At 45.0% G+C, this 26,148-nt stretch overlaps 1 protein-coding gene across 1 annotated transcript in view; it reads left to right on the forward strand.

Annotated features, from left to right (window-relative positions):
- Positions 1 to 4,626: 4,626 nt before the first annotated feature.
- LOC132473445 (E3 ubiquitin-protein ligase NEURL1-like) overlaps positions 4,627 to 26,148 on the forward strand; it is a 29,124-nt gene continuing 7,602 nt past the window's right edge. The window contains exons 1-4 of the mRNA XM_060073585.1: positions 4,627 to 4,993; positions 8,332 to 8,576; positions 9,589 to 9,910; positions 22,808 to 23,614. Of these exons, the coding sequence (XP_059929568.1) occupies positions 4,960 to 4,993; positions 8,332 to 8,576; positions 9,589 to 9,910; positions 22,808 to 23,614 (1,408 nt within the window). The 5' untranslated portion in view covers positions 4,627 to 4,959. The remainder of the gene's footprint in view (positions 4,994 to 8,331; positions 8,577 to 9,588; positions 9,911 to 22,807; positions 23,615 to 26,148) is intronic.

The raw sequence follows: 26,148 nt of genomic DNA on the forward strand, positions 1-26,148 counted from the left end.
GCGTAACATAAAACAACAATGCGTTGCTATCTCATCTTGAATCCTAGTTGTTCCTTTGTTCTGTAAAGCCCAAAGCAAAGTGCTGTTTTGTGTGCGTTAGAATTGATGCCGAAATGATGATGTTTATATCTGTGTTGACTTTGTGTTGCAGTCCAACCACACCACTTTAAACTCATTCCACTGCCGTCTGACTATCAATAAAGTCCTGTTGTGGACAATAAACGTAAAACCTAATCACCCTATTAGCATCGACATTGTCTAATAGCCACAGTAAACATTTGCTTTAAAAAGATACGCCTTGTCTGTTTCAATCAAAGACTTTACAGGGGGATGCTGCATTGAAGAGCAAACTGTGTTGTATACATAGATTATAGAGAAATAGCCCACTGCTTGACACGGAGAATGTATTGCTATATTTTACTGCACAAAATATTCTGGGGGTCCTAGGGAGCAAACGTACCCCCAAAGGTGGGTCACGGCGTTAGAAAAGTTTGGGAACCCCTAGCTCTGTAGTGTACCGTTGGGACGCCCCCACCTCCCCTAACCCTGCCGCCATCTGATGAATTACTCTGTGCCTCTCACAATTTGTCTTCCCACCACTCCTCCTTCCCCCGGTCTGTCCCGTCTCCTCTGGGCCGTCCACAGAGACCTCTGGGGCTGCAAGGTGGGGCGTGCTGGAGCGGAGTGGGGCTCGCCTCAGGTGAGCAGTGGTTGGTGGAGGGGGGCTGGATGTGGTTCAGGGGGGGGTGGATGCGGTTCATGGGGGTGGGGAAGCAGTTCAGGGGGGTGGGAAAGCTGTCACTGAGGTGCTTCATCTCTGCCAACAAGGCCCTTGGTGATTTTTTTCATTTTTTTTTTCTCTTCTGCTGAGATACGGCACAGAGACCAGCTTTTTGAGGTCAGCTACTAACATGACTAATCCATCAATCGATGTAAAAATAAAAAGACAACGGTGTTTGTGGATCCCGCCAGCATGAAAGTGCCAACTGTGCACATTGAGTAACGTCACAAGTTTATTCTTACTGTAAATGGCTCTAAGATAATAGCCATTTTCAAGAAGTGTTAATGGCTAATTCAGTTCATGGCTGATTCATTTTTGATTAACTTTTGTTCTTTATCCTGCATTGTTCAACAGTTTTCTGCAGACTTTTAATGAGTGAGCAATCTTCGATTGTAGTAGAGCCTATATATGGTCTTAAACTGAAATGTTTTGCTTCAGAGCAATGGAAATGATGTAATCTTGTTTATTTCCTCCTGAGTGTAATCAAGGTCTGGCTGACAGTTTCTTGGACGTTTTGCATTATAATTCCAGAACGAATCCCACTTAGCATGAACTCTGAAATTAAACAATCTAGAATCAACGTATCAAATCAACCTGAATGTATTATTGATTCATATCGATTTATTTATGGGTTGAATATGCTTATTCTTTTTGTTTAATATATAAATACCATTCCAAAAGACTTTGTTTTCCTGCATAATAGAGGGAGGAGGATTATATTTTCAACGAGACACACAATACATTTAGTGAAAAACATGAATCTCCTGGTGGAAGGGGGCTCATTAGAAAGAAACAGTTGTAGCACTTGGAGGCAAAATATCTATTTGACGATTATCTGTTGCTCTTTTGCTCCTTTTTTTTTGCTCTTTTTTGTGAATGTATCAAACAGTCCTGAACAAACAACAGTATAACTTCCGGTTGTACAGAAGATTTATAAAATAATAATAATAATGTTAATTGGATTAATTCTAGCTACTCCAATTTTGATCCTGTACTTCGAAATGTCTATCATGTAAATTATTTGATGAAAGCAACTACTTTTTGACTAATAGTCACTTTTTCAACAATTCCTGAAAATAAATACATAATTGTCAGGTAAAAACATCAGTTTAAGAACATTCATACATGACAAACACATTAATTTAAACAAGTATATGACGAGAACGATGTCAACAGTTCTAAACTCAAAAAATTATACGTGGCTCTGCATTAACCTTGGCCGAGTCATAAGTAGCCGGTACAACTCAATCTATTCATTCTAAATATTTTGACAGCACAACCTACATCTAGTCCCGGCTCCGGGTTACCCTACATGGAAGGCGTTTGCTCTCAGGCCGAGACACAGAGCCAAGCCACTGTTTGTCAGGCGCGTTTATCCATCATAGCCATGTGTCACCTGGAGCATAGCGTGGGAGTTAGCCTAAAGAGAGAGGGCTGGCTTGCTCTGTTCGACGCTGTGGTAAGTCAAAGTGGTCAGCTTAACCATTGCAAACCAAGGATTTAACCTTCAGGTTTGCATTCCGGCTGTCAGGTTGTTTGTGTCCCTCACCAAACTTGGATCCTTGGTTGTTGGATGAGTTCCAGTGGGATTGAACAATAGATGGATGCTAAATTAGTCACTGCATAGTCCCTAAATGTATTAATCCATACGTAATTAAAGAGATGGGCCTTCGATCAGCATTCTCTGAAGTGTAGCACCAAGCATTGGAGGCCACATTTAATTAGGTCTAAACAGAGCTTCAAGGTAGGTTTAAAACACAATCACTTATGATAGTATGCTCAGTCAATTGCTATGAAATATTAGTCGTATGTGGATAACTAAGTAGGAAAGTAATAATAATAATTGATAATTTTTTTATACCGCTTTTCTAAATGCTCAAAGTAGTAGTTTATTTAGTAGTAGTTACTATATAATGTAAATTATATTCCTGGCCCTATTTTTTTAAATAAGAGAATGCATTGATTGTTTTATGATGGAGATCTTTGGGATAGGCTGTTGGACTGCCAGGTCAAAGGTTCTACGTCAATCCCCCAAGCCTGCAGCCTCGAATTTAGGCATCCTGAAGAAGGGAATTGGGTCATGGGCCCAAAAAAAGGTTGAGAACCACCGTCACTGAATAGCAAATAGTAATCCATATTAAATAAAGCACGCTTAAATTACCATCCCGCCCTTGGAAATCTGTCAATAACACCCCCATCCCCCACCCCACCACCCCTTCATCCCTGGGTGATCCCAGTCCAAGGATCATGAGACTAATGCTACTGTCAAACACCCACTGACCCCCATCCCTCCCCCCCCCCCCCCTCCCTCACCCCCCCACATCACTTAAATGAACATGGCTGTGTCTCCACTGTTGGCCCAAAACAGTCCCATGACCCTCTTGTGTTGTCTTTGAGTTCTTCAGCACATGGAGCCCAAGGTAGAAGGGCAGATGAATGTAGATGGGGGGGGGGGGGGGGGGGAAGAGTGAAAGCATTTCCATTGAATGCTTGTTTTTGTTTGCCACAGATCGTTGTCCTCCACGGATTGAGGAAGTAAACACGAAGCGTAAGAGGCGGTTGACTCGCGGTGGAGGAAAAAGCCATGTGTGCAGGTTTGATGCCGGCCTCAGTCTGCTAACCGTCTCTGGTGGTGGAAGGGCATGTTGATCGCCTCTGTGAGATGGTGGTGGACCACAACCTAGTCTGACCCCTCTGGACCTAGGGCAAACAAACATTTCAGCTTCCTCAAAATAATGGTAATAACAGTTATTTGGGGGAGGTTCAGGGTCTTCTCTTCATCATTGAGCTACAAACTGTCCCAACGCACACAGAGGAAATAAGTGATTATATGTAGAATAATGGGCCTACTTGTTATTTGTACAGTGCTCAGTTCTCTGAAAAACAGGGCAGTAGGGGATGTTAGTACGAACCAAAACAACACTCCAAAATGCATAGTGACAAATAGAAAAGGAAATATCATGCGTTTATCGGACTAAAGTTTACCAGCTGCTTGGGCCACTCTATACAAAATGGGAGAGCTTTATATAAACAGCGTGAGAATAGTGCCGCGTCGCCAAGCCTAATACGTTACTTTACAGCCCTGGCTGCCCGGGGGGATTATGTAAACTTCTTAGAGGGACCAGGCCTTGGGTGCCGGCACCCAGGACCAGCTGTCGGTTACTGGCACATTTATAGCGTAGTTATAGGCCTCATACCATATAACCGATCTATTATAGAATATAAATCACTTATACGGGCGGCAGTAGCTCAGGAGGTAGAGCTTGTTGACTGGTAACCTGTAGGTTGCTGGTTTGATCCCCGGCTCCTCCTAGCTGTGAGGTTTGAGGTTTCCTTTAGAAAGGCACCTAACCCTAACTGCCACCGACAGCCGTCGCTTGCATGGATGACTCCGCCGTCGGTGTGTGAATGTGTGCGTGAATGGTGAACGAGCGAGAGCTGACTTTCAGGATCATCTTGGCAACTTTACCCATTTAAGAGCCACTAGCCTACTACAAATAGTTTAGGCCTGGTTCTGCAACAGTTACAGATCGAATATATCTCCCAGACGAAGTTGACACCCTTATGTAATCAAAGTGTATGTTTTGACTAGACATGTTTAGAGGGAGATGAGTGGGTAGAATAACTAAATCATGATCTATTTATTATTTATTTAGACCATAGAAAGCAAAAAAAAAAACTCCCCCGCACACACACACACACCCGCCGCTTTTACCGCGCGAAACACCTGAGCCTTTCCGGCAATGCATGCAAAACAGTCTTGTATCTAGTATAGCCCACCACCGGCAGAACCCCCCCCCCCCCCCCCAACCCCAACCCCCATCCCCATCAGTACCACCTCTGTCTCGAGTCCCAGTCACGCCCTCCCACACGACTACCTTTTATGATGAGTTCAATTGAATCGTGCGGTGCTTGGCGGTGGCGTGGAGGAGTCGCTCGCTGCGTGTCCGCGTTTCTGCACACTGCTCCCCGATGTCGTCGAGTCGGTGGACGTTCGTAACCCGGGGTAGTCGTTCGATTCGTGACGCTTTAGTAGAGGGTTTTGTTTGTGATTGTTATCAACGGAGATAACCTAATACCTAAGAGGCGAGTGATCATGTTTACATCGGAGACGCACAGTTTCCTGAGATCGTTTTGGACCCGCTGAAGTGAGAGGAAAACGCGTGTTTCATGCAACCATGGGTGGGCAGATAACGAGAAACACCTTTTACGGTAGGCTGAATAAGAAAGCATGTTTCACTAAATGTTTAGGTCGTTTTTAATTTCCAATTTAGTGATCTTTGTATAAAGGCCTATAGTTATTGTATTTAACAAGACATTTTTCCTTCATGAAGAGCTGTGCGTCCAGGTTCAACATGCCCGGCTACTTGCCTAAAGTTGCTGTCATGAAAAGAAAGAACCATGCATTAATGCAGGTCTCCAGTGAGGAGCTGGTTGCTAAGCGAATGTGTAGGCTGCTATACTGACGCATGGCATGTGTCTGTATTATGTGAGTTATGCTATATATTAGTTATATATTAGTTATGCTTATCCTATGCGATTAATGTGTTGGAAGTCTGCTACATTTTATGAATTGCAACTGTTATGACTTTTCAAAAGATATGTATGTAGTGTTTACTTGCAATTTTCTTTATTGAATTATATATCCTTTGAGGTATAGGCTATATCATCACGTGGTCTTAGGTAATAGTCCCCTAAAGCAAAACCACCCTACTATGGACGGGTTTGTCATCTCTAAATGAGTAGGCTACTTTCAAATATTTAACCCTATGGTTGCCTTCATTCTTTACATTTAAATATAGTAGGCCTAGCCCTACCAACTTTACAAGCACAGTCGTCCAAAAATAAAGTGTGTTTGTGTGTATACATTTAGGCTAGATGTGTTTATATATATATATAATAGATAGATGGATAGCTGGATAACCATAAAGGTAACTTTTTGTTATTGGTGCGCGTTTACTTGCCACGCACGAACGAAGGCGCATATACGCATAAATTCCCGTGCGTCTACTGACAATGACGTCACAACGCGTCGGAAGACTCAGTTCGATGAAGCGTCAGGGAGGCTAAAGTTGTCAAGTGAGTCTGCTTCCAGGGCCTGACTTTTCTCTTGTTCTGCATTCAAATGAAGGCCAGAACGCCAAAACAATTACATAGTGTGATTAGATTTTCCTTAACCTGCACTTCTATTTGTGCATGACTGCAGTAATAATTCAAACATATAGCTACAAAATGCGATTGGTATCGACCTTAAATGTATTTACACCAGGTCTTGGCCTCATGAAAAACATTTGTATTAAGCTAATACATTTTTCCATTTAGTTGTTTTATAACAATAATACACTGACTCACTGTTCTCTCGTAGACATTACATGTCGGGTCAGCGTCATTACGTCAGTCGTGACAAATGCGTTGAGTGTGTTTGATCACTTCATTAAGGACCTTTGTTTTCCATAGAGCTTCATTCAGCATCTGTTTACATAATACCACAACACACAGCTGTACTAGTGTTTACCAAAACAAGGCAGTTCCTGTTATCAGACGCAGAAAACACAAAACAGGCCAAAAGTTTTTACATAGAGAAAAAGTAATATAATATCTATTGATATCACATAAAAGGAAGCTCTAGTTATAATATAATAGAATGACTAAGGAAATTCCTAACACAAAAATCAATAAAATGATCTAAAAAGCATTTTTGTGCAATAAGCTCCGTGCCTAAACTCTGCAAACCACTGCCCTGCCATCAAATGGTTGGCCGGGTCACCTGATCAGAGGTGACCAATCCCGTCACCCAAGGAGAGCCTTAATTGATCCGTCTCCCGGGAGAGGCTGAGGAGCTCTTGACCTTCCAAGGTCAGACGGGAATTGGGCCTGAAATAGCCTGGTTTAGAGAGAAAGAGAGGGAGCAAGGTGGAGAGAAAGGGCATATATGGACATCTTCTGGCAGATGCTGCTGTTCATTGTTAGGCTGTCTTGTGCTCATACAACTTGGGTCTTTCTAAAGCATGGAGAGTACTGGGTTTAGCTGGATGATATGACACTGCACCAGTGTGTAAGAGGGAGAATATCCTGGTGTTTGTGCTGTAAAACTATCCGATAAACAAAATGTAGCCTAGGTGTTGAAGGAGAATCTGTTAATATTTCTGATGGTTGAAGTGCACCTGAAACAAGCCGGTTTGTGGCAACAGTGAACGCTTGACACTGTTGAAGAACGGGTTTATTTTACTGTAGTGTAGCGATTCAGTTCTATGTAATGACATATATGTCTGTCTATATATCACATGCTAATTTACCTTCATGCTAATGTCACATTAGCTTTAGTCCAAGATTTACACAAATACAACATAAACTATTAATAATTTCCATGTTGGATTGAGTTCTTGGAAAGAATGAATTCTACTGAACGTTTTATGTTACTCTGACTGGGATTATCTGTTCCAAAAAAGGAAATATAGCCTATCCACATGTGAAAATATAGTTAAGAAGCAGTTAGCAGGAACATTTTCCATGAGTCATATTAATCACAAGGTGTTGGAGAAAACAGAAAATTATGACGTGCATTTAGAATTTTCCACAGCCCAAGTATTAGTTTCCTATAAGCTAATTTGGTAGCTTTGTATATGATATCATTTTGAGAAAAAAAACCTTGAGTTTGCGAATAAGTTTATGTCAGCTACAGTAACAGTACCTAATATCAACGGGAGCTGAATTATAACATAAGCCATACATGTTGTTTCTGTGCAGTCCGTTCCATGATTAATGGAAAGGTCCATGATTTAGGTAACCATACTACCACAGATGAAGTACTTATAATCATGTTTGGTCAAGATTATTAAATTCATATTTCACAGTATTTCACTCTTTGTTTTCTTAATTTGTTACTATTAGCTTTCTAGCTCCAATATCCAGTATTTCCTATAGATATTACCGGCGGTAAACTATTCAAATAATTTGTTCCATCCTCTAATATCCAGAATCAGCAATGTGTGTGCTTGGCAAGGATACACGAGAATCTGTGGATAAGATAGACCAGTTGTTCCCACCTTTTGACTTTAGGTGTTCCATTAAATGTCAGTAAGACCTTTTGCAGACCTCCTCATATGCAAACGGTAAAAAGCAAATAAATACACATGCAGTGGCTGAGCAAAGAGTGCTAGCACCCCATTTTTACACATTTATTAATAAAGAAGGCCATGGGCAGTGGGAAACAGTGGACAGACAAAGCAGTACACCATAAAATATTATGGTGTACTGCAAGTTAGAACACAGTACAGTCTGAACAGTTCCCTGTTGGTTACTTTCTGTCTGCCTTTGCAGTTTTTACCTTCCAAACTTCCACCAACATTCTCCCAGTCCTTACACAATTTCCCTAACCTTCTTTTCTAAAAGTCCTGATTATAACCGAGTAGGACTATGGTGCTATTATGATAAAATTCAAGTCACGCTGATGACTGTGAAATACTATGATGTCACGGCGAATACTGAGAAAGGCCTATGTCGCTTTGATTTTGACTTTCTCCGAAATCTCCTTGTGTCTTTGTCTTAAGATTCTTTAGGCGGCACTTTTCCGGCCACTTCCCAACGCTGCCAGCACAAGCCAAAGCGCTGCCTGCCCATCCAGCAGTGCAGTGTTGGCCTCTCCTCCTTCCCCCTCCTGTTCCACCCCAGTGCTAAGGGGTCCCAGATCGTCATGGACATGTCCCAGAGGACGGTCAAAAGGCAGGCCAGCTTCTGTAACGGCATCACCTTCAGCAACAGACCTATAGCTCTCTACGAGCAAGTGCGACTGAAGGTAAAGCTCATGGCACACATAAAAACACCAGCTGTTGGTCACATTAGCTAGACCTTTTCTCTTTTCTATTCTCTCAGTTGACTGTTTACTATTAGTATCTAGACTTTTGGCAGAAACCTTTAACAAGGTGTGAATTATTTTGGATACATGTCATTATGGAGCGGTTAGCCATCTTGCTGAAGGATGCCCACAGGTTGACTGTGGGTTCTAAATCTTCCTGTGATCTGATTCTCAAATGATTTCTCCTGGCTCCTGTGTGGGCCGGAGCGACGGCAGCAGCAGCAGCAGCTTAGAGTTTCCACTCGAGACAATCGGGAAAATCTGTGTCTTGAAAGCCAGTAGGACAAGCACTTCCATGTGAGGAACACTGTTATCTCGCACAGTAAACCAAATGTAACTAAGATGATCTGAATTTGATGAGAATAGCTACTTCACAGGCCATAAAAATGCCAGAAAGCCTTATCTGTATTTGTTGCTTTTCCACAGATGTGTCAAGTGCACGGGGGGGGGGGGGGACGTTGTACTTCATTCAGTAATTTATTGGAATAAATGCATTTAGGTGACACAAATCTTCTTCACGTCTCAACATGAAAAGTGTAATTAGCTGCAGACGTCAGTATAGACAAGAGTGTTGGAGCATTCAATATAAATCACTCGTTCGGTTAATAGGAGAGGCGAGAATATGTGTGTGCTAGGGTAGAGATGGCAGAGTAAAAAGATCCATCATTGAGTAGCAGATTGCTTCTTAGCATTCGCATCAATCAAAAGTGGTCTCCTAGGAGTTAGGGCATATTCTTAAGGAGGTCTGCAGGTAGGCTGCGTACCTTTGTTAAGCATCCTTTAGCAAAATGGACCCCAGTACCATTCGGCTGGGAGACGAACAGTAAGCCGTGAGCCTAAATCACTAGACTGTCCTGCCTTCAGTGGATGGGGAGGGGAGAAGGAGCAGGGGAAGTCAGTGTCAGGCCTAGGAGCTTAAAGATCCATTCAACCTTTTCAACTCTCCAAACAGATCACCAAGAAGCAGTCTTGTTGGAGCGGAGCTCTCCGGCTGGGCTTCACCTGCAAGGACCCGTCCAGGATCAATCCAGACAGCCTGCCCAAGTACGCCTGCCCCGACCTGGTGTCCCAGAGCGGCTTCTGGGCCAAGGCCCTGCCGGAGGACCTGTCCAACGAGGGCAACGTTGTCTCCTTCTGGGTGGACAAGAAGGGCCGGGTGTTTTACCGCATGAACAACTCCAGCCCCATGCTGTTCTTCAGCGGGGTCCACGCCTCCGAGCCTCTCTGGGCTCTCATCGATGTCTACGGCCTCACCAGGGGAGTGCAGCTACTGGGTGAGTTGTCCTTGAAAGTGGGTCTTGTGGTAGTCCTGTCTCAGCTGAGTAGACTCCACTCAGTTTAGCTAGCAATACTGCCAGGGTCAGGGGGTTCAATTGCCTGAGGTTAGGGGTTTCATTCCCTTTCATGAGACTGGTCCTCTTATGCTCGGTCTAGCTCAAATTAGAGAGCGTGGTGTAAACATTGCTAGGGTTAGAGGTTTGAATCCCATCGGTTATCTTCATTGACGCGTTACTGAGAAACGCTAAATCAATGAAGAATAATTTAGTGGCAAATCAAATGTTTGACTCTTTTCCCCTCTTCTCTCTGTTTCTCTTCTGGCCCTCATCCTATGGCTATAGCACCCTTCTAGCTATCACATCCTCAAGGTTTACACGTGCATCAGTCGAATGAGTCAGACTGGAAAGCCCAACTCATCCCGGCTTAATTAAAGTCTCATTAGCTGAACTGAGAGAGAGTTCCTCGAAAGAACATTGCCGGTTGGAAATGTTTTGAGTTGATCACGTTTCAAGTGTAAATGATTGCGATTTAACCACTGGTATGTACGAACTACCCCCCCCTTCTCGCCCCCACTAACCCAATCAAGCAATGGAAAAAAGATGGCGGAAGATTAGCAGAGTCATTTAGTTTCAAACGGTTTTCTAACGTTCCCCGTCACGTTTGATAAGACATTAGATCGAATGCTTGAGGAGGTGACCTCCTCAAGCATTCAGCTGTTTTCCTACCTTTTGGCCCAAAACGTATATTTCTTAGGGAAAATAAACGTAGCACAACGCTCCGGGTGTTGTGTATAACTATTTGGTTGTGTATAAACACTCAAATGTATTTTTATCAAACAGAGTTGTTTTGCTTTCAATGCAAATACATAAGTTACATGAATCTTTCCACCATGTAATAATACATTTAATTTAGAGGCGCCTTTCAAAACACCCAAGGTCATCCCCCCCCCCCCCCCCACCCCCCAGTACATGAACATTCATTTCCAGGAACTACATTACCTCTTTCTCCCCGGAATGGAAGCTGTCATCGCTGTTAAATAAAAATAGAAGAGGCTCCGGCATTGTGGCAGAAGATAGCGCCGTTGCCGTTTAACCTAATTTCTTGCGGCGCTAGCTGACAACAAATGGCGGCGCTATCTGGTTAGGTTGCTGTTCAGTGTCCCGCGCCAGAGCCCGAGACTATCTGGGTTCAGTGGCTTCGCTTCGGCGAGCCATGATGGCAGCCAGCACACGGCTGTCACTTCCCTCCGTCATCTCCTGACGCGATGATGGATGAACTGCCGGGAGCCATTTCATCATGCGGGCAAACCTGTCGCGCCGCCGTGACTGCCTGTGCTTTACACGCCCGACTCACACACCGTTCACGCACCGTTTGTGTTGAATTCCGGTGAAGATATACGAATATCTATTTTGAAATGCAAGGCATGGCGATGACTTAGAACCGCTGTGCTTCTGTTATTTTGAAATGCAAGTCACAGACATGACTGAGAAATACTGGAGCGCTTTTATTTTTCAGATTCAAGTCACGACAATCTCCCGCGAAAGACCGGCGCTTTCATTTTGAAATTCAAGTCACGATAACGACAGAGAGAAAAGCCTATGGCTTTTGTAGTTCTGTGTTTCTATCATGACGGGATTTTCGGTTGTATGGCAAGCACAAAGCAGCAGTACTTCTCCTTCAGCCTCTCCACGGCTCTGCTCCTTACTTTTCCTCCTTTGCCGTAATTTCGGCTCTTGAGTATAAACTCAAAGATGATGAAAGCGAGGGCCTCGGTCTCCCTCGACCCGTCAGCCTGAGTGTCACTTCACAATCAGCTCCTCTTCTACACGCCAACGTCACCGCTCAGGAGCGTGGGGTATCTCAAGGACCCCCCCCACACCCCCCCACCCACCCACCAACCCACCCACCCCCGGCTCTCTCTGCTGCAGATCAACAAGTCTACCTCGCTCCTTCAAACATGGGTGCCAACATCAAAGCACGGTTTGCTGCACTGGCAACACACATTGCCGTTGTTTTCCTTTCCAATAGTGGGGCTGCTTTTTCACGCTTTAATGATGCTTACAAATACACACACACACACACACACACACACACACACACACACACACACACACACACACACGCATGCACGCACGCACACACACACACGCACACACAGCGCGCTGAACGTCAATGCTGCCCCAGCTGAGGCATTCCAGACCAATTTCACCTGTTGTTTCCAAACTTCATCACACGGCGGCCTGGTCCAACCCAGGCGGGAATTGGAGATAGGCGGCCGTTGCATTCTGCACGGTCTGGGTTAGGTGGCCTCGATGTGGCCCCCTTGAATTGCAAATGAGAAACAACCGTGCCCGCGTTACATTCAGATGTACTGTTTCTGTGGTTGGCGGCTCAGTCAGACGTAACACATCAGCTCAAGATCAGCCTAAATAATTACAGAAAAGCACCCAAGCTGAATATTTTACAGCTAACCTTTCAGTCACTTTGGATAACAGAAATGTCAGCTAAATGGGACGTAAATATACTCTTTTCCATTTACTTTCCTCTGAATACTGACTTCTATAAACGAGTCGATACTTGGGAACCTCGAGTGTACCTCAGGGTGTAGTAAAGTCCAGCAGATTAATCCCCTAAATGCTTGTTATCCTCTTTCTCAGCCACTGACTCCTATTTGATTGTTCCAAATGTCCCTGCGTATGTAGCTGTTCTTCTGAACAATACAGCCATCAGAGGACAGGGACAGCCCTAATGTTAAATGCACTACAGTTGTGCCCGTTCAGGGGACTTCCCCACACACAACACGACCACCAGAGTTAAAATGGCTCTGATGTTGTCTTCCATTTCAAGAAATACTGGTTGAACAGTTGAGTTTACTGAGAATTAAACTTTACCTTGTTTCCAACGGAAAAATACTATTTACTTTTACATGTAACCTGTTTTCAACCAACTGATAACTGATGCCTACTTAGTACAACCAAGTGCATCGTAATAGTGTTAGAACTTTGGAATGGCCTGATTGTCAATCAGATCATTTAATAATTACGTAATTGACCTAGCATCTAGAAAATATATGTTCTGACTTATCTAAAAGGAGCGATAAATAATAATCGGAACAATATGCATATTTTTTTTATACAAAAGGAAAAATTTTGCCACATTGGCTCCGCAAATAATTGGAAATGTAATAATAGATTAGAAATAAAATGTAGTTACAAATATAATCATGAAATTTATATAAAATATTGAAATCACAAAAATAAACATAAATGAATAGAGTTAGGAATTAACATTGAATAGAGAAAAATGTAAATATACACAAAAATATACATAAAATATACTTATAATACTTACTAAATATCTACGTGTCACAAAATGATAATCTACTTCTGAGATTTGACACTCGACCTGAAACTTAACATTTGTGTCATGTTTGTGTTATTGCATGTGAAAATAGAGGAGAAGCATTGCTTTACGTATAAGCTATGGATAAGCTAGCTAGCTTCCTCGCTAAGCTACCCAGCCTCCTTGTTAAGCAGGAAAACTGGTGGGAATTCTTTGAACTTTATTGACAACGTACCTCAGAATAAACGTAGAGTTTATTGAAAAAAGGGTACATAGTACAAAATACAAGTTGTATCAGCGCAGAAAGGCCACTCAGCATGACAAGCATTAGGTTGAAGCGATGTACTGAGCCCCGAACAATGGGCCTACTGCAGTATTAAAGCAGGGAAACCCCCTGCAAATAAGGATGCCACTACTCCCTTGGCCATCCCAGGATGTAGCTCATGGTATAGCTGTAAATCAACCACGGCTGTCTTAGTTCCCCCCCATCCCACCCAGAGGACAATAAGCGTGGCCTTGAGTGTCTTTCGAAAATCCTGTCTTATGGCTATTTCCATTGCAAAAGGTTGCTAGTCGCCCCCGCAAGAGTTGTCAAAGGTGAACCCCAAGAACAGATAGGCCAGCTGCTTGATGGAAACCCAGGTGGAGGTGAGTTGCGTAACTGAGGAAAAGCTGGTAGTGAGGGGCCTTCAGATGATAGATCTGTCAAAGACGAAAGCCGAGCAGGTTGTTAACTACTGCTCAACATCCATCGCAGTCGCTCTTTATGGAGGAGGTACTGCTATAATCCTTTGTATCTATGTGGACATGTGTGTGTGTGCGTGCGTGCGTGCGTGCGTGCGTGCGTGCGTGCGTGCGTGCGTGCGTGCGCGCGCGTGCGTGTGTGTGTGTGGTTGTGTGTTTGTAAAAACAATGGTTCACCGTGGAAATTAATTACACTATGTTACATCACCGCCATAGTCTTATCTCTTACCTCATTCTTGCGCACTGTTCATGCATGCAGCTACTGTTGCAGATGTAGTGTATAGACAATGCTGTTGTTCAACGCTTTGACATCCGGCCAAGGACAAACTGCAGTGGGGGTTGCTGGACGGTGGTAAAAAATAGATATACATTTATGATTTTTCCATTTACGCTCCAATAGCGATGGAATAAAGTAGTCATTATAAAACTTATTTGAGTGAGTGGGTGAAATGAGTGGGTGGGTGAGGAGGGTGCCAAGAAGGATTCTTCTCCAGCTTGGGTGGTGGCACAGACAGCGGGTACAGCCGTACTGCTGGCCCAGCTAATAATAAGGAGATGAGAATGTATTGGCCCCTAGTTCAAGCCTGTTTCCATTATTCAGGCTGTAAAGCAGTCATGTGCCCGCCTTCACAATGAGTGGTGCTTTCGGGAACCTGAATAGATTTCGAAACTTTAATATGTGCCAAATTGCACTGTTCTACGTGAGTGTATCATGGTTAGCTGTCATGTGTGATGGTAAGCCCCGGGACCGCCAGGGAGCAGAACGGCGTGTATTTGCAGCAGAGCAGCGTGCGTCAGCAGCGGAGGGTCACTCCACCTTCCACCTTTGTGTAGTCGGGCCTCCCGTGCGCAGGGGAGACAGATCCGCGTCGTGCTCGGCGCCGCACCGAGGCGTGTGTAACTAGCCGCGCCTGCGGGTCCGGGTGAGGCGGGGTCACCTCAGTGTGTTTTAAGGGTGGCTCCAGGAGGACGGGGCCACGAACCCCTGCATAAAAATGTTTTGCTCGTCGCCGACTAAAAAGGCTGAGAACCAGAAAGACTGAACCACTCGTATTTGTATTTATAAATTCGTTTTATGTGCGTGTAGTCTTTCTCGAAATAATGAATGAATGATGAGTAAGGAGAAATAAATGAGGATGTGAATATTGATAACTCGATTAAATATTGATACGCTGATGCATCATGTAGCAATTTACTATTTTGTCATTAAGCAGATGCTTTCATTCAAAGCAAGACGGGGAATTCTGATACATGTCATCCAGTTTGAGTTAGGGGTTAAGGCCTCTTGCTCAAGTATGCCGGCAGGAAGGCATCAATGGACATAGGGGATCAAACCCGGGACCTTTCGTCTGGGAGCAGAACACTCTAGTCATGATAATACTATCCCTTGAGAAAGACTGGTGTCTTCTTATCCTGAGGTTTAAAGGTGGCCATATTATACGGTTATTTTTATTTTTTTAATTGAGCAAAGCATTGTTATACTGAAGGGGATATTATAGGCAGAACGCTGTTGTGTTGCCCATATGATTGTTGTACAGCGTCAGCATAACACATCTCTGTAACGTTACCTAGGGATCGAATCTGCTTTAGTTTGAGATAACATGAAAAGAAAAACCAACATTAGTACGCAACATTACTAGATTCACACAGATACACACAGAGGCACGCACACACACACAGATCAATGAGAAAAAGGAAATGTTTTATTTTTAATTCAGTTGTCCTCCTCCAGTTCCCAGTAGCACAAACTAAAATAGATACGGACCATTGCATACGCTCCTCCCTCCCCCATCTCCCCCATCCTCCCGCTTCCCCCTTTCGAAATAAAAAGCATAAAATAATGACAGATCGGGTCGTGCACTTCACACACGCTGTAACGCTGACAGAATGTTTGTTTACGAAGAAGAATTCCTGGGGAATCGCGCTGCTGCCACCCTACTCCCCTCATACAGGTGTGATAGATTACCTCCACGGGCACGATAAGCACAGTGAGGAGGAGGAGGGGGAGGGGAGGAGGAGGAGGAGGAGGGGGATGAGAAGGGGGGGAGGAGGAGGGGGAGGAGGAGGAGGAGGGGGACGAGAAGGGGGACGAGTGGGAGTAGGAGGAGGCGGGGGTTGAGGCGGAGGCGTGTTTTGATGGATTAGAGGCACTCTGCTAAGTTTGTTTACTAGGGGTAGATGAGTCACTTAATCACTGACAGAACGCCGGCGATCCGCGACACCTCGCACACGCACACGCACCAACACACACACATTCTGTGTGTCTATGTCGGTCATTAGACACAGATCCAAAATGGGGTCTGGAGACCGATCCGACTATCTTGGTTACGAGGCTGCCTAAATCCATCATATGTGGTGCAAGGCATTGTGGGAGAATCTCATCAGTAACACTTCACTTTACTGTGTTGACGTCGGAGGAAAAAATCAATGCCACATTTTGGTTTTGTATTTTAATCGCATGACCTTGTATGTCTTCAGGGAATTCTTCTCTCTTTTTAAACGCTGAACAAAAGCATTTTTCTCTTTATCTTTCGTTTGGACATTCCAGTAAACCAAGATTAAATAAGTCCAAGTTGCACAAAAACACAACCTGCTTATACTTGATTGCAAGGTTGTTTCCTGTCTTTGTGGCTATTTCTGTCTGGGTGCTCACGCATTCACATGTGTGCCCACACCCTGATACAGACACATGACCACACACATGGGAACACACACAAACACACACACACACAAACACATGCAGACACAGACACAGACAGATATATGAATATGAATAACGTGCCTAATTGTTGAGCCTGTCGTCACCAAAGCTATTTACACAGAATGGATCTATGGATGAAGTGGTTACAGCCTATCGTGCAACCCAGCTACCAGCTACTTCCAAGCAAAGTTGTTCTGTCGTAATGAATGAAGACACTGGAGCTGCTTCAATACTGTTCTGCTATATAAAGTTAAAAAGTAAGCAACAGTGGACTGGAGAGCAGGAAGGAGGCAAAGAGAGATGCTCAATGTGTGGTTATTGTAAATATTTAGCAATGTCCACCGAATTGTTTCTTGGCAGAATTAGGCTAAATACATCTCTCTCTCGCATTTGCACTCCCTTGCTCTCTTGCTCTCTCTCACTCACTCTCTCTCTCTGTTTCTTGCTCTATGTCTCTGTGTCTATCTCTCTAACACTTGCTCTCTCTCTGTCTCTCTCTCTTTCTGTTTCTCTCGCTCTCTCTGCTTTCACCCCTTTCTCACTCTATCTCTCTTGCACTCCCTCTGTCTGTCCTCTCTTTCCATCTCTCTGTCTCTCTCTCACTAACAGGCTAACATTCCTTGTGAGGGTCTGTCTCTCGCCCTAATAAATCATGGGAAAACCCTGGCTGTCGGCAGTGATTGGATGTGTAGACCTGATTAAAGCCGCATTAAGGTTTTCACATGCGTCCAAGTTCCACAAGTCTGGAAATCACTGAAACCGTCAGTTTGTTCTGAGAAATGTCCATGTCAGGGAGTCAATTAGGAGACGTTTCAGTGTTCGGAAGGCACACCTCATATGAAAACATGTATTTTGGGATGGATGACATTGCCTAGCATAAGAAGAATACATTATTATTATACCAGTAGATAAAATAATCAAAATGTAGGAAATAAGACTACGTCAAAGGTCTGTTATTTTCTACAATGTGAGGTTTGGAAAAAGTCCAAATGTTGAATTTCCATCGTTAGATTCATGTTGTTGCGTTTCAGACTTTTGATCTGAAACTCATCAATATGAACAGGCATGTGGGATGTAAGTAATGTGATGCCTCCTCGAGATTGAAATTATCTCATCCTTTGGAGTTAGTTACATTTTTACCGAGACCTGACTAACTGTGGCTGGACAGGCTGTTGTTGTCAGTGTTGATGAAGCGAGTTGGAAACTAAAACATTAGGGTAGAAAGGAAAATATAAGTTGCAACTGTACACCCTTTGAAGACGATTGCTCTGGGCGAAGTGCGGGAGGAAGAGTGATCCTTTTCAGCAGGCCATTGTTTCGTGTTAGTAGTTCACTTCACACCCATTCATTTGTATTGAATGGGTGTGAAGTGTAATTATGTAATTATAGAAAGGTACTATTCATTTGTTGGAACAACCAATGGCACTTTCTAGGAAAATACACACCTTCCCAAGAAAATAATGAAGCACCTTTGAAACATTGCTTATGCGGTGACATCCAACATTTCAACTACTATGTATCGGGGTCGGCAATGAAATCAGCTCGCCAAAATTGAAAGGGTAAGCCCTCGTAGTTGTGTGTAGATGGGCTTTTAAATGCCACAGTAAAATAAAGATAATGTCAATATTTCCCAAAATTGTATCAAATTCCCTCGGAATGATACAAAATTCCCCCGAAACATATTGCAAGGGAGAAATTGCTACACTGCTTTGTATCCAATATAAAAAGTGAGGTATTTGACCAAAACCTAGTGGACAATCACAACCACTGTTGACGCGGTCTCTAAAGTTGAGGCCTGTCTCAAAACGACCGTGTGCCAGAGTTGAGACATTTAATAACATCTCAATGTTAACCATTGTCTATTTATTTTTTTCATCTGAACCCTCGTCTCTAATCCCTTATGTTTCCACAATGGAGCGCCAAAAAAATCCTAAACATCTGGCCCTGAGCCTGAGCATTCTGCTGCGGCCTCCCTCTGAAACATTGGGAGCGGATAGCTCCGGTTTCGGTCCACCATCAAAAGGCCACCCGGAGGTCCCTTTGGTATCGGACACACGCCACCAGATTCTCCAGACTGCTCTGCCCTCAGCCCACCTCCGACCTCCGTCCCACCTCCCCTCCGTCCCTCTGATGACAGATGACTTCACTCATTGTAGACAGACCCCCTGGAGCCCCCCCCCCCCAGGCATGCAATTCCCCCTTCAATTGCATGCAAACAAACACACACACACACACACACACACACACACACACACACACACACACACACAAACACACACACGCACGCACGCACGCACGCACGCACGCACGCACACACACACACACACACACACACACACACACACACACACACACACACACACACACACGCACACGCACGCACGCACGCACGCACGCACGCACGCACGCACACGCACACACAGACACACCTAATGACAACACGCTCAACACACACACACACACACACACACACACACACACACACACACACACACACACACACACACACACACACACACACACACACACACACACACACACACTCCTCTCGCAAGATGACCTTGTATAGAGGTTTCTGCCAGCCCACAGAAAACCAAAAAGTCTGATAATCCTTTTCCCCCCAAGAGCCAATAGGAAATGACCAGAGCCTTCCCTTTTACCGGCCAAGACTCGAAAAGACCCTTGAAAAGAATAACATTCTGTTGATTTCAAGTGACTTATTTATTTATGTTTATGTATTTTTCTCATATTTCCCATTTTACGATTTTAGTATGAAGTTCATGAGATGATTGCATTTGAGATCGGCCCGTGAAAAAAGATAATTCTGAAACTCCCTGGTCTGTTCCACCTTCCAGCAACTGGTTTGACGAGATCTCTTCCCCTCTCTCCGGGTCTCACCTGAGGAGAGATCACGTTTCGTGATCCACTTGGTCTATACCCTGGCCTAAGGTTCACATACCTTCAGCTCCTACCTGACCCCTCAGAGAACCCAATGCAACCAAACTCCTTTTTTGGTAGCCATGGCTACATGCCAGTTGAATCACTCCCTTGTCTTTTTTATTCCCACAGTTTGTTGATATTCCGCCAGAAAACCGGAGGAAACTACAAAAGCCCTTCTTATTCTACAAAGGCCTCTAGTCGATTAAGCTTTCAGTCGATTAAGGTCGAAAAGAAAAAACGCCTCCCTATTTGATCTCTCTTTTCAAAAAGTCAACTTTGGCAACCTCATTTTCTAGAGCATTATTACATCTGCATCATTATGGTCTAATATACTTTTATAATGGGAACTTCTGGCCAGCACCCAATTCGAGCGGCTTAAAGAAAATGTGGGGGGGGGAGTAGGGGTTGGGAAAGGAGCGGGTTGGGTTAGGCCACATTTGAAGGTCTATAAATGCCAGAATTAATTTTCTGGCAGAGTGCTTTCAAACGGCCCAGTGAGGACAATAGGTGCAAGCCTGCACCTGTCTCTCTGTGTATGTGTGTGTATGCATGTATGTGTGTGTGTGTGTGTGTGTGTGTGTGTGTGTGTGTGTGTGTGTGTGTGTGTGTGTGTGTGTGTGTGTGTGTCAGTGTGTGTGATTGACGTTTTAATGAGTGCCAGGGAACAACACTGGCTTCAACGCTTCAGAGAATCCTGTTCTCAACTTTTTCGGTTACCCGAAAAATTGCCGTTGGCTATGTGTCGGGTGAAGGGATACAAAAAAGAACAAAGCAAACTAATTTAGAGCAGGAAACTACTTCAATCACGTTCCCATAATCAGTGTTTTTTATGAATGAAGGGAAGACTTGAGTCGGGTTGCTTCAAAATAACCTTTCAATAGAACATTCGGAAGGAGTCGGAGCAGTGGTTGCAACAGTGGTTGCAACAAAGTGTGGGGAAAAGCCAGAGTGGGGTATTTACACCTTGAAGAGCCGTTGGATCCATATTTGCATGCACCAGCCATCCAAACACGGATCTAGGTTACATTTACATGTTGTTGAGCAGACGTTCTAACTCCACCGATTATCTGATCAAGTGATCCAAATATAAATACCCCAGTAGAAACCTCTTCAGGTAACCAGTGATGTCCTGTCCCAACCTGCTTAAAGTTCCTGCGTTACAGTTTTTCTCATGCTGCTCTTCCCACGACACCTAAAGTACATCGGATGCCAAAATCGACTTCATGTTTTCCTGTTGAATCAATGTAGCAAATTTGTCTGGCAGTAAAGATTCAAATCAATAACTTCCATAACCAATTCAATGTTCAATTCAATTAAGGAATTGTGTTCAGTATCAATAGTTTACTTCATTATGTAATTCTAGTAGCACAGCGTTTTAACCTTTCCATATTGTGTACTCAATATGGTTATGCGCTCTTGGAATGGGATGCATTGTCTCTTGTGTATTCTCCATGTGAGGGTGTGTGCATGCGTGACTAACCCAGCCTCTCTGCTTGGGGATACATGAAGTGTATCTAATCTTAATACAGATGAAAGAAGAACTCAACTTCCATATTGAGTCCCATGTTGAGTCAATGTAGGAGCAGTGTGTGAGGCTATAATAGTCGCGGATGGAGGAGACGTGCACAGTGTTGTGGGGACTTTGGAGGTCTTGACGATAAGCAGTCTATTAATAGGGGCCCTTACGCTGGGTTGGGGCTCCGCTCTCTTGACCCAGGAAGTCATTCAGGTCAAGCAGTTTATCAGATGCTAGCCGGAGAAGTTCTGTCCTCTGGGGGATAACAGACTGATTCCTGGTTCTCTTGTCTATCGCTCTGTCTCTCTTTCTTTCTCGCCCCTCTCTGTCGGCCTGTCACTTTCTCGGTCTGTTTTTGTGTCTGGCCTTGTCTGTCTGTCTCTTCATCTCTTTGCTACTCCCTCTTCTAACTATTCGGTCCCCAAGTGTCCATCTATTATTTAAAGGGATGGAAAGTTTAGTTTTCTTTCTGTACACTATGAAATGTAAAAAAAATAAAGCATATATTTCCATGCAAAACCCGATGTTAATAAAAATAGATATAATCCACAACCGTATTATCCGTGTCAGAATCAGAAACACGCGCTGTACTTTAGCGCTACAAGCGAACAAGGATGACAAGCCAGGCAGAACACAATGCTGCCGCTGCAGCAGAGAAAGTGGAACAAGGTTATATAATAGACGGCTGTAGAGACGGGATCCCATTTGCACCAGTGTCCTGTACAGCGTCTAGTGTGTGGTACAGCTGTAATGGCTTTCACATTGTGCTCGTTACATCTGAAGGGCCCTCAATCCAGCTGAGACTTAATATAGGGGCCGGGGCCCCGACTGCTCTTTTCTGTGTTACATAAAGCTATTAGTTCTTCTTCCCTTTCTAAGGGTTATCAAGGCTTTTACAGCCACTGGCAATGTCCACACTTACAAGAAACATCTTGATCTCTTTATTTTAATGTGTTATCACAGGGAGAAAATGATTTGTATTTCTTACATTTTATTATTATTCTACATATCTTTATTTATTGTCAGTCTCTCTAACACTTTAGTTGGCTCACATACTATGATGGAATTTTTTGATTTCTACTCTGTCAATTTCATTTCCTTTACTTGGGCAGGCACTGTTTGGTTTGTCTGAGGAAAAAGTTAATTTCAGTAACTTTATCTGAATTTCATCTGGATTAATCATAATCGTTCAGCAGGTGCTATTATTCGTCTCAGCGTAAACACGTCCTGTCTTTATTCTCCATCAAAATCATTAATTGTCTGAAAACATAATTATCATCTACAGGATCAATTCGCTCTCCTCTCATCTTCTTTCTCCACTTCAAAATCCCACCCTCCCCTCCTCTCCTCTCCTTTCTTCTCCTCTCTCCTCCTCTCCTCTCATCTTCCCCCGCTCATCTCACTCCCTTTCCTCTCTCCTCCCTTTTTTCTTAAGTTCTCCTTTCCTTTCTTCTCCTCATCTCTTCTCTTAGCTCCTTTCATCTAAGACCTCTTCCCTCTACATCTAGCATCGTCTAGTCAAACCGGCCTCCTCCGCTATGACCAAAGCCCTTTTGGATCAGCATTAACCTGTGTGTACCCTAAGCAGCGTTGGGACCCGTGTGTGACGACGGTCTCCCCTCTGCCCCCCCCCCCCCCCCCCCTCCGCAGACAGCCGGATGGTTCCGCTGGACTGCCTACGGCCCCGCTCCTTCGACCGGCCCTCCGTCCACGACGCCCGCACCACCACCTCCTCCTCCTCCTCCGTCAGCCTGTGCGACCTCAGCCTCCGGCAGCAGCGGGAAAACGAAGAGGAGGAGCAGGAGCAGCGGCAGCAGCAGCAGGAAGAAGAGGAGGAGCAGCAACAGATGAGCCCGCGGCCGCCGTCCGACTCCTTCGCCCGCTCGATCTCCTGCCACGGTCCGCAAAACTCCCAGAATTCCCAACGGTGCGCCCTGCAGGACGCCGGCGAGCTCCGCTTCCACGCCGTGCATGGGAGTGACGTCGCCGCGCCGGACGAGCAGACAGTAGTGGCCCATCGGGGGGGAGCAGGAGGAGGAGGAGGAGGAGGAGGAGGTGGGGGAGGGGAGGAGAAGAGGACTCTGGTGTTCACAAGCCGACCGCTGCGCTGCTCGGAGACGGTCCTGGTGAGGGTGACGCGGTCGGGGCACTCTCCCCCCGGCGGCGCCACGCCGCTCTCCTACGGCGTGACGTCATGTGACCCGGCCACGCTGCGGCCCTGCGACCTCCCCCCCGGCCCCGAGGCGCTGGTGGACCGGAAGGAGTTCTGGGCGGTGGGCCGCGTGGGCGCGCCCCTGCACAGCGGCGACGTGCTGGGCTTCTCGGTGAGCGGCGACGGGGAGCTGACCATGAGCCGCAACGGCGCCAGCGCCGGCGCGCGGCTCTGCGTGGACAACTCCCGCCCGCTCTGGATGTTCTACGGTCTCCACGGCAACGTCACGCAACTCCGGATCTTAGGTGAGGATCCCTTCGTTCTCGGCTCGTCGCTCCTCGTGTCTGTCGTCATCGCTCTGCTCACCGCTCTCTGTGTCTCTCTCGTCAACTCTCTTTCTCTTTCTCTTGTTCTCTAAAATTCCCCCTCGGCCTATCTCAGCCAATCTCTCTCGCTTCAATCTTTGATCACACAAACAGACAGACAGACAGACAGACAGACAGACAGACAGACAGACAGACAGACAGACAGACAGACAGACAGACAGACAGACAGACACACAGACACACAGACAGACAGACAGACAGACAGACAGACAGACAGACAGACAGACAGACAGACAGACAGACAGACAGACAGACACACAGACAGACAGACACACAGACACACAGACACACAGACACACAGACAGACACACAGACACACAGACAGACACACAGACACACAGACACACAGACAGACAGACAGACTCTCTATCCCCATCTCTCTTTTACTCTCTCTCTTGAGGAGAGGGGGAGGGAGAATGAGAGAGAGTCAAAGAGAGATGGGGAGAGATGGGTAGTTTTGGAACTGAACATATTGTTCTGGTTCATCAACCAGCCAGCCGGCATCGTCATATCTAAAATCACTTCATGTCAGAAGTTGACAAATGGTTTGAAAACAATAGAACTATAATGGAACTAGTTTTTATTTAACCAAAGTTTAGCCTCATGGTCGCGAGTGAGATCCGGTCAAGACAGCAGAAACAACCGCTGAAATCTTGGGGTAGGCGGGTAGCAACCACAACAAATACACACAGTAAACAATAATAAATCACCACAGAAGAAAACATAACATTAAACACTTTGGGTGGTTATTGTATTTTTACTCCAATATAATTAATCGTATCGTAAAACATTAGTCACATTGGAACTTTAAACACTTTGGATGATGTTTGACAAAGGGACACACTGTTTTAGTTGGTTTATTGTGCAGTACATAACGCCATATGCTTTGCCTCTAATACAGTGTTAAACTTATACTAATACTAATAGTGTTCTTTAGCCTGGGAATAGTCCCATCCTGCTTAGCAAAGACCAGGCGTCTGCCCACTTCTGCTTTTATAGTTTGTCTTTTTTGGCTCAGGGAAAGATCAATTTGTAACATTTTAAGTTGAACTAGCATCTTTAATAAAAGATGATCTAAATAAATCATAATCGTTGATCTCATTGAGCAGGTGCTATCATTTGTCTCCCGGTGAACCCGTTCTGTTTTCATTGCTGATCAAAGTGTTTCTGATCATCGTTTGAAGATGTTAGGTGTAATTGAAAGGATCGATGAAGTCCTCTCTCACCTTCCCTTCCCTCTCATCTCCTGTCCTCTCTTATTTTCCCTTTATCTTCACTCCTCCCATCTCCTTTCCGCTCCTACTTTCCTCTCATCTTCCCTCCTCTCCTCTCTTCTCTTCTTCTCTTCTCTCCACTCTTCTCTTCTCCTCTCATTTTCTCCTCTCACCTTTCCTTCCCTCTCCATTCCCTTCTTCTCTCCATATCCTCATCTCCTCTTCTCTCATTTCCTCCCACTTCTATTCCTCACATCTCACTTAACTCTCCTCTATTCTCCTCTACTTTCTCCGCTTTCTTCCACTCCTCTCCTCTTCTCCACACCGCTCTCTTCTACCCTCATATCCCCTCTCCTACTCCTCTCTCCTCCACTCCACTCTCTCCTTCCGTCTCTCATGTCCTCTGCTCTCTGTTCCTCTCCTCTTCTACCCTCCTCCCGGCCCTCTCTTCCCACCCTCTCCTTTCCTCTCCGATCTCTTGTCTTCGCCTCTCCTCTCCTCTCCTCCCCTCTTCTCTTCTCGTCTCCCCTCCTCTCTCATGTCAAAACAAGGTGAGTTTATTTGTGTCCTACGTGGGCAGACATGACGGAGCCTTTTGCATACATCCATCATACAATTGAGTCGCACCGATGTTTCGAGCCTGTTAGTTTCGCTGCCCACATGGCATCCACTTTAGCTCTCCTCACCCCCCCCACCCCTTCTCCCCGGCCCCCCATGTATCTCCCACCCTCTCACTCAGTAGATTGCATGTTGAGTCATCGCCACCCACTCAGCGAAACAGGAAGTGTTTTTTTTTTTTTTTCACTTCATGCCACGTCGCCCACCCACGCCAGCGTTGCCACGGATACGCTTAGCCATACCTAACAGGGGGCAACGCTTTGTGTTTTTTTGTGAATGGGTGTTATTGGAGTGTGGGAAGTGGAAAAGTTTGGGTTCAATTTTCTTTTCTCTTTTCTCTCCATCTCCCTCTCTGTCTCTGCTCTGTCTCTGCTCTGTTTCTGTTTGTCTCTGTCTCTGCTCTGTTTGTCTCTGTCTCTCAACTCTCTTTCCGATCTCTCTCTTTCTGTCTCTCTCCTTTTCTCTAATTTCTCTCTCTCTCTCTCTCTCTCTCTCTCTCTCTCTCTCTATCTCTCTCTCTCTCTCTCTCTCTCTCTCTCTCTCTCTCTCTCTCTCTCTCTCTCTCTCTCTCTCTCTCTCTCTCTCTCTCTCTCTCTCTCTCTCTCTCTCTCTCTCTCTCTC

This window comes from Gadus macrocephalus, chromosome 15 (genome assembly GCF_031168955.1).
Source record: "Gadus macrocephalus chromosome 15, ASM3116895v1".
NCBI classification, from domain to species: Eukaryota; Metazoa; Chordata; class Actinopteri; order Gadiformes; family Gadidae; genus Gadus; species Gadus macrocephalus.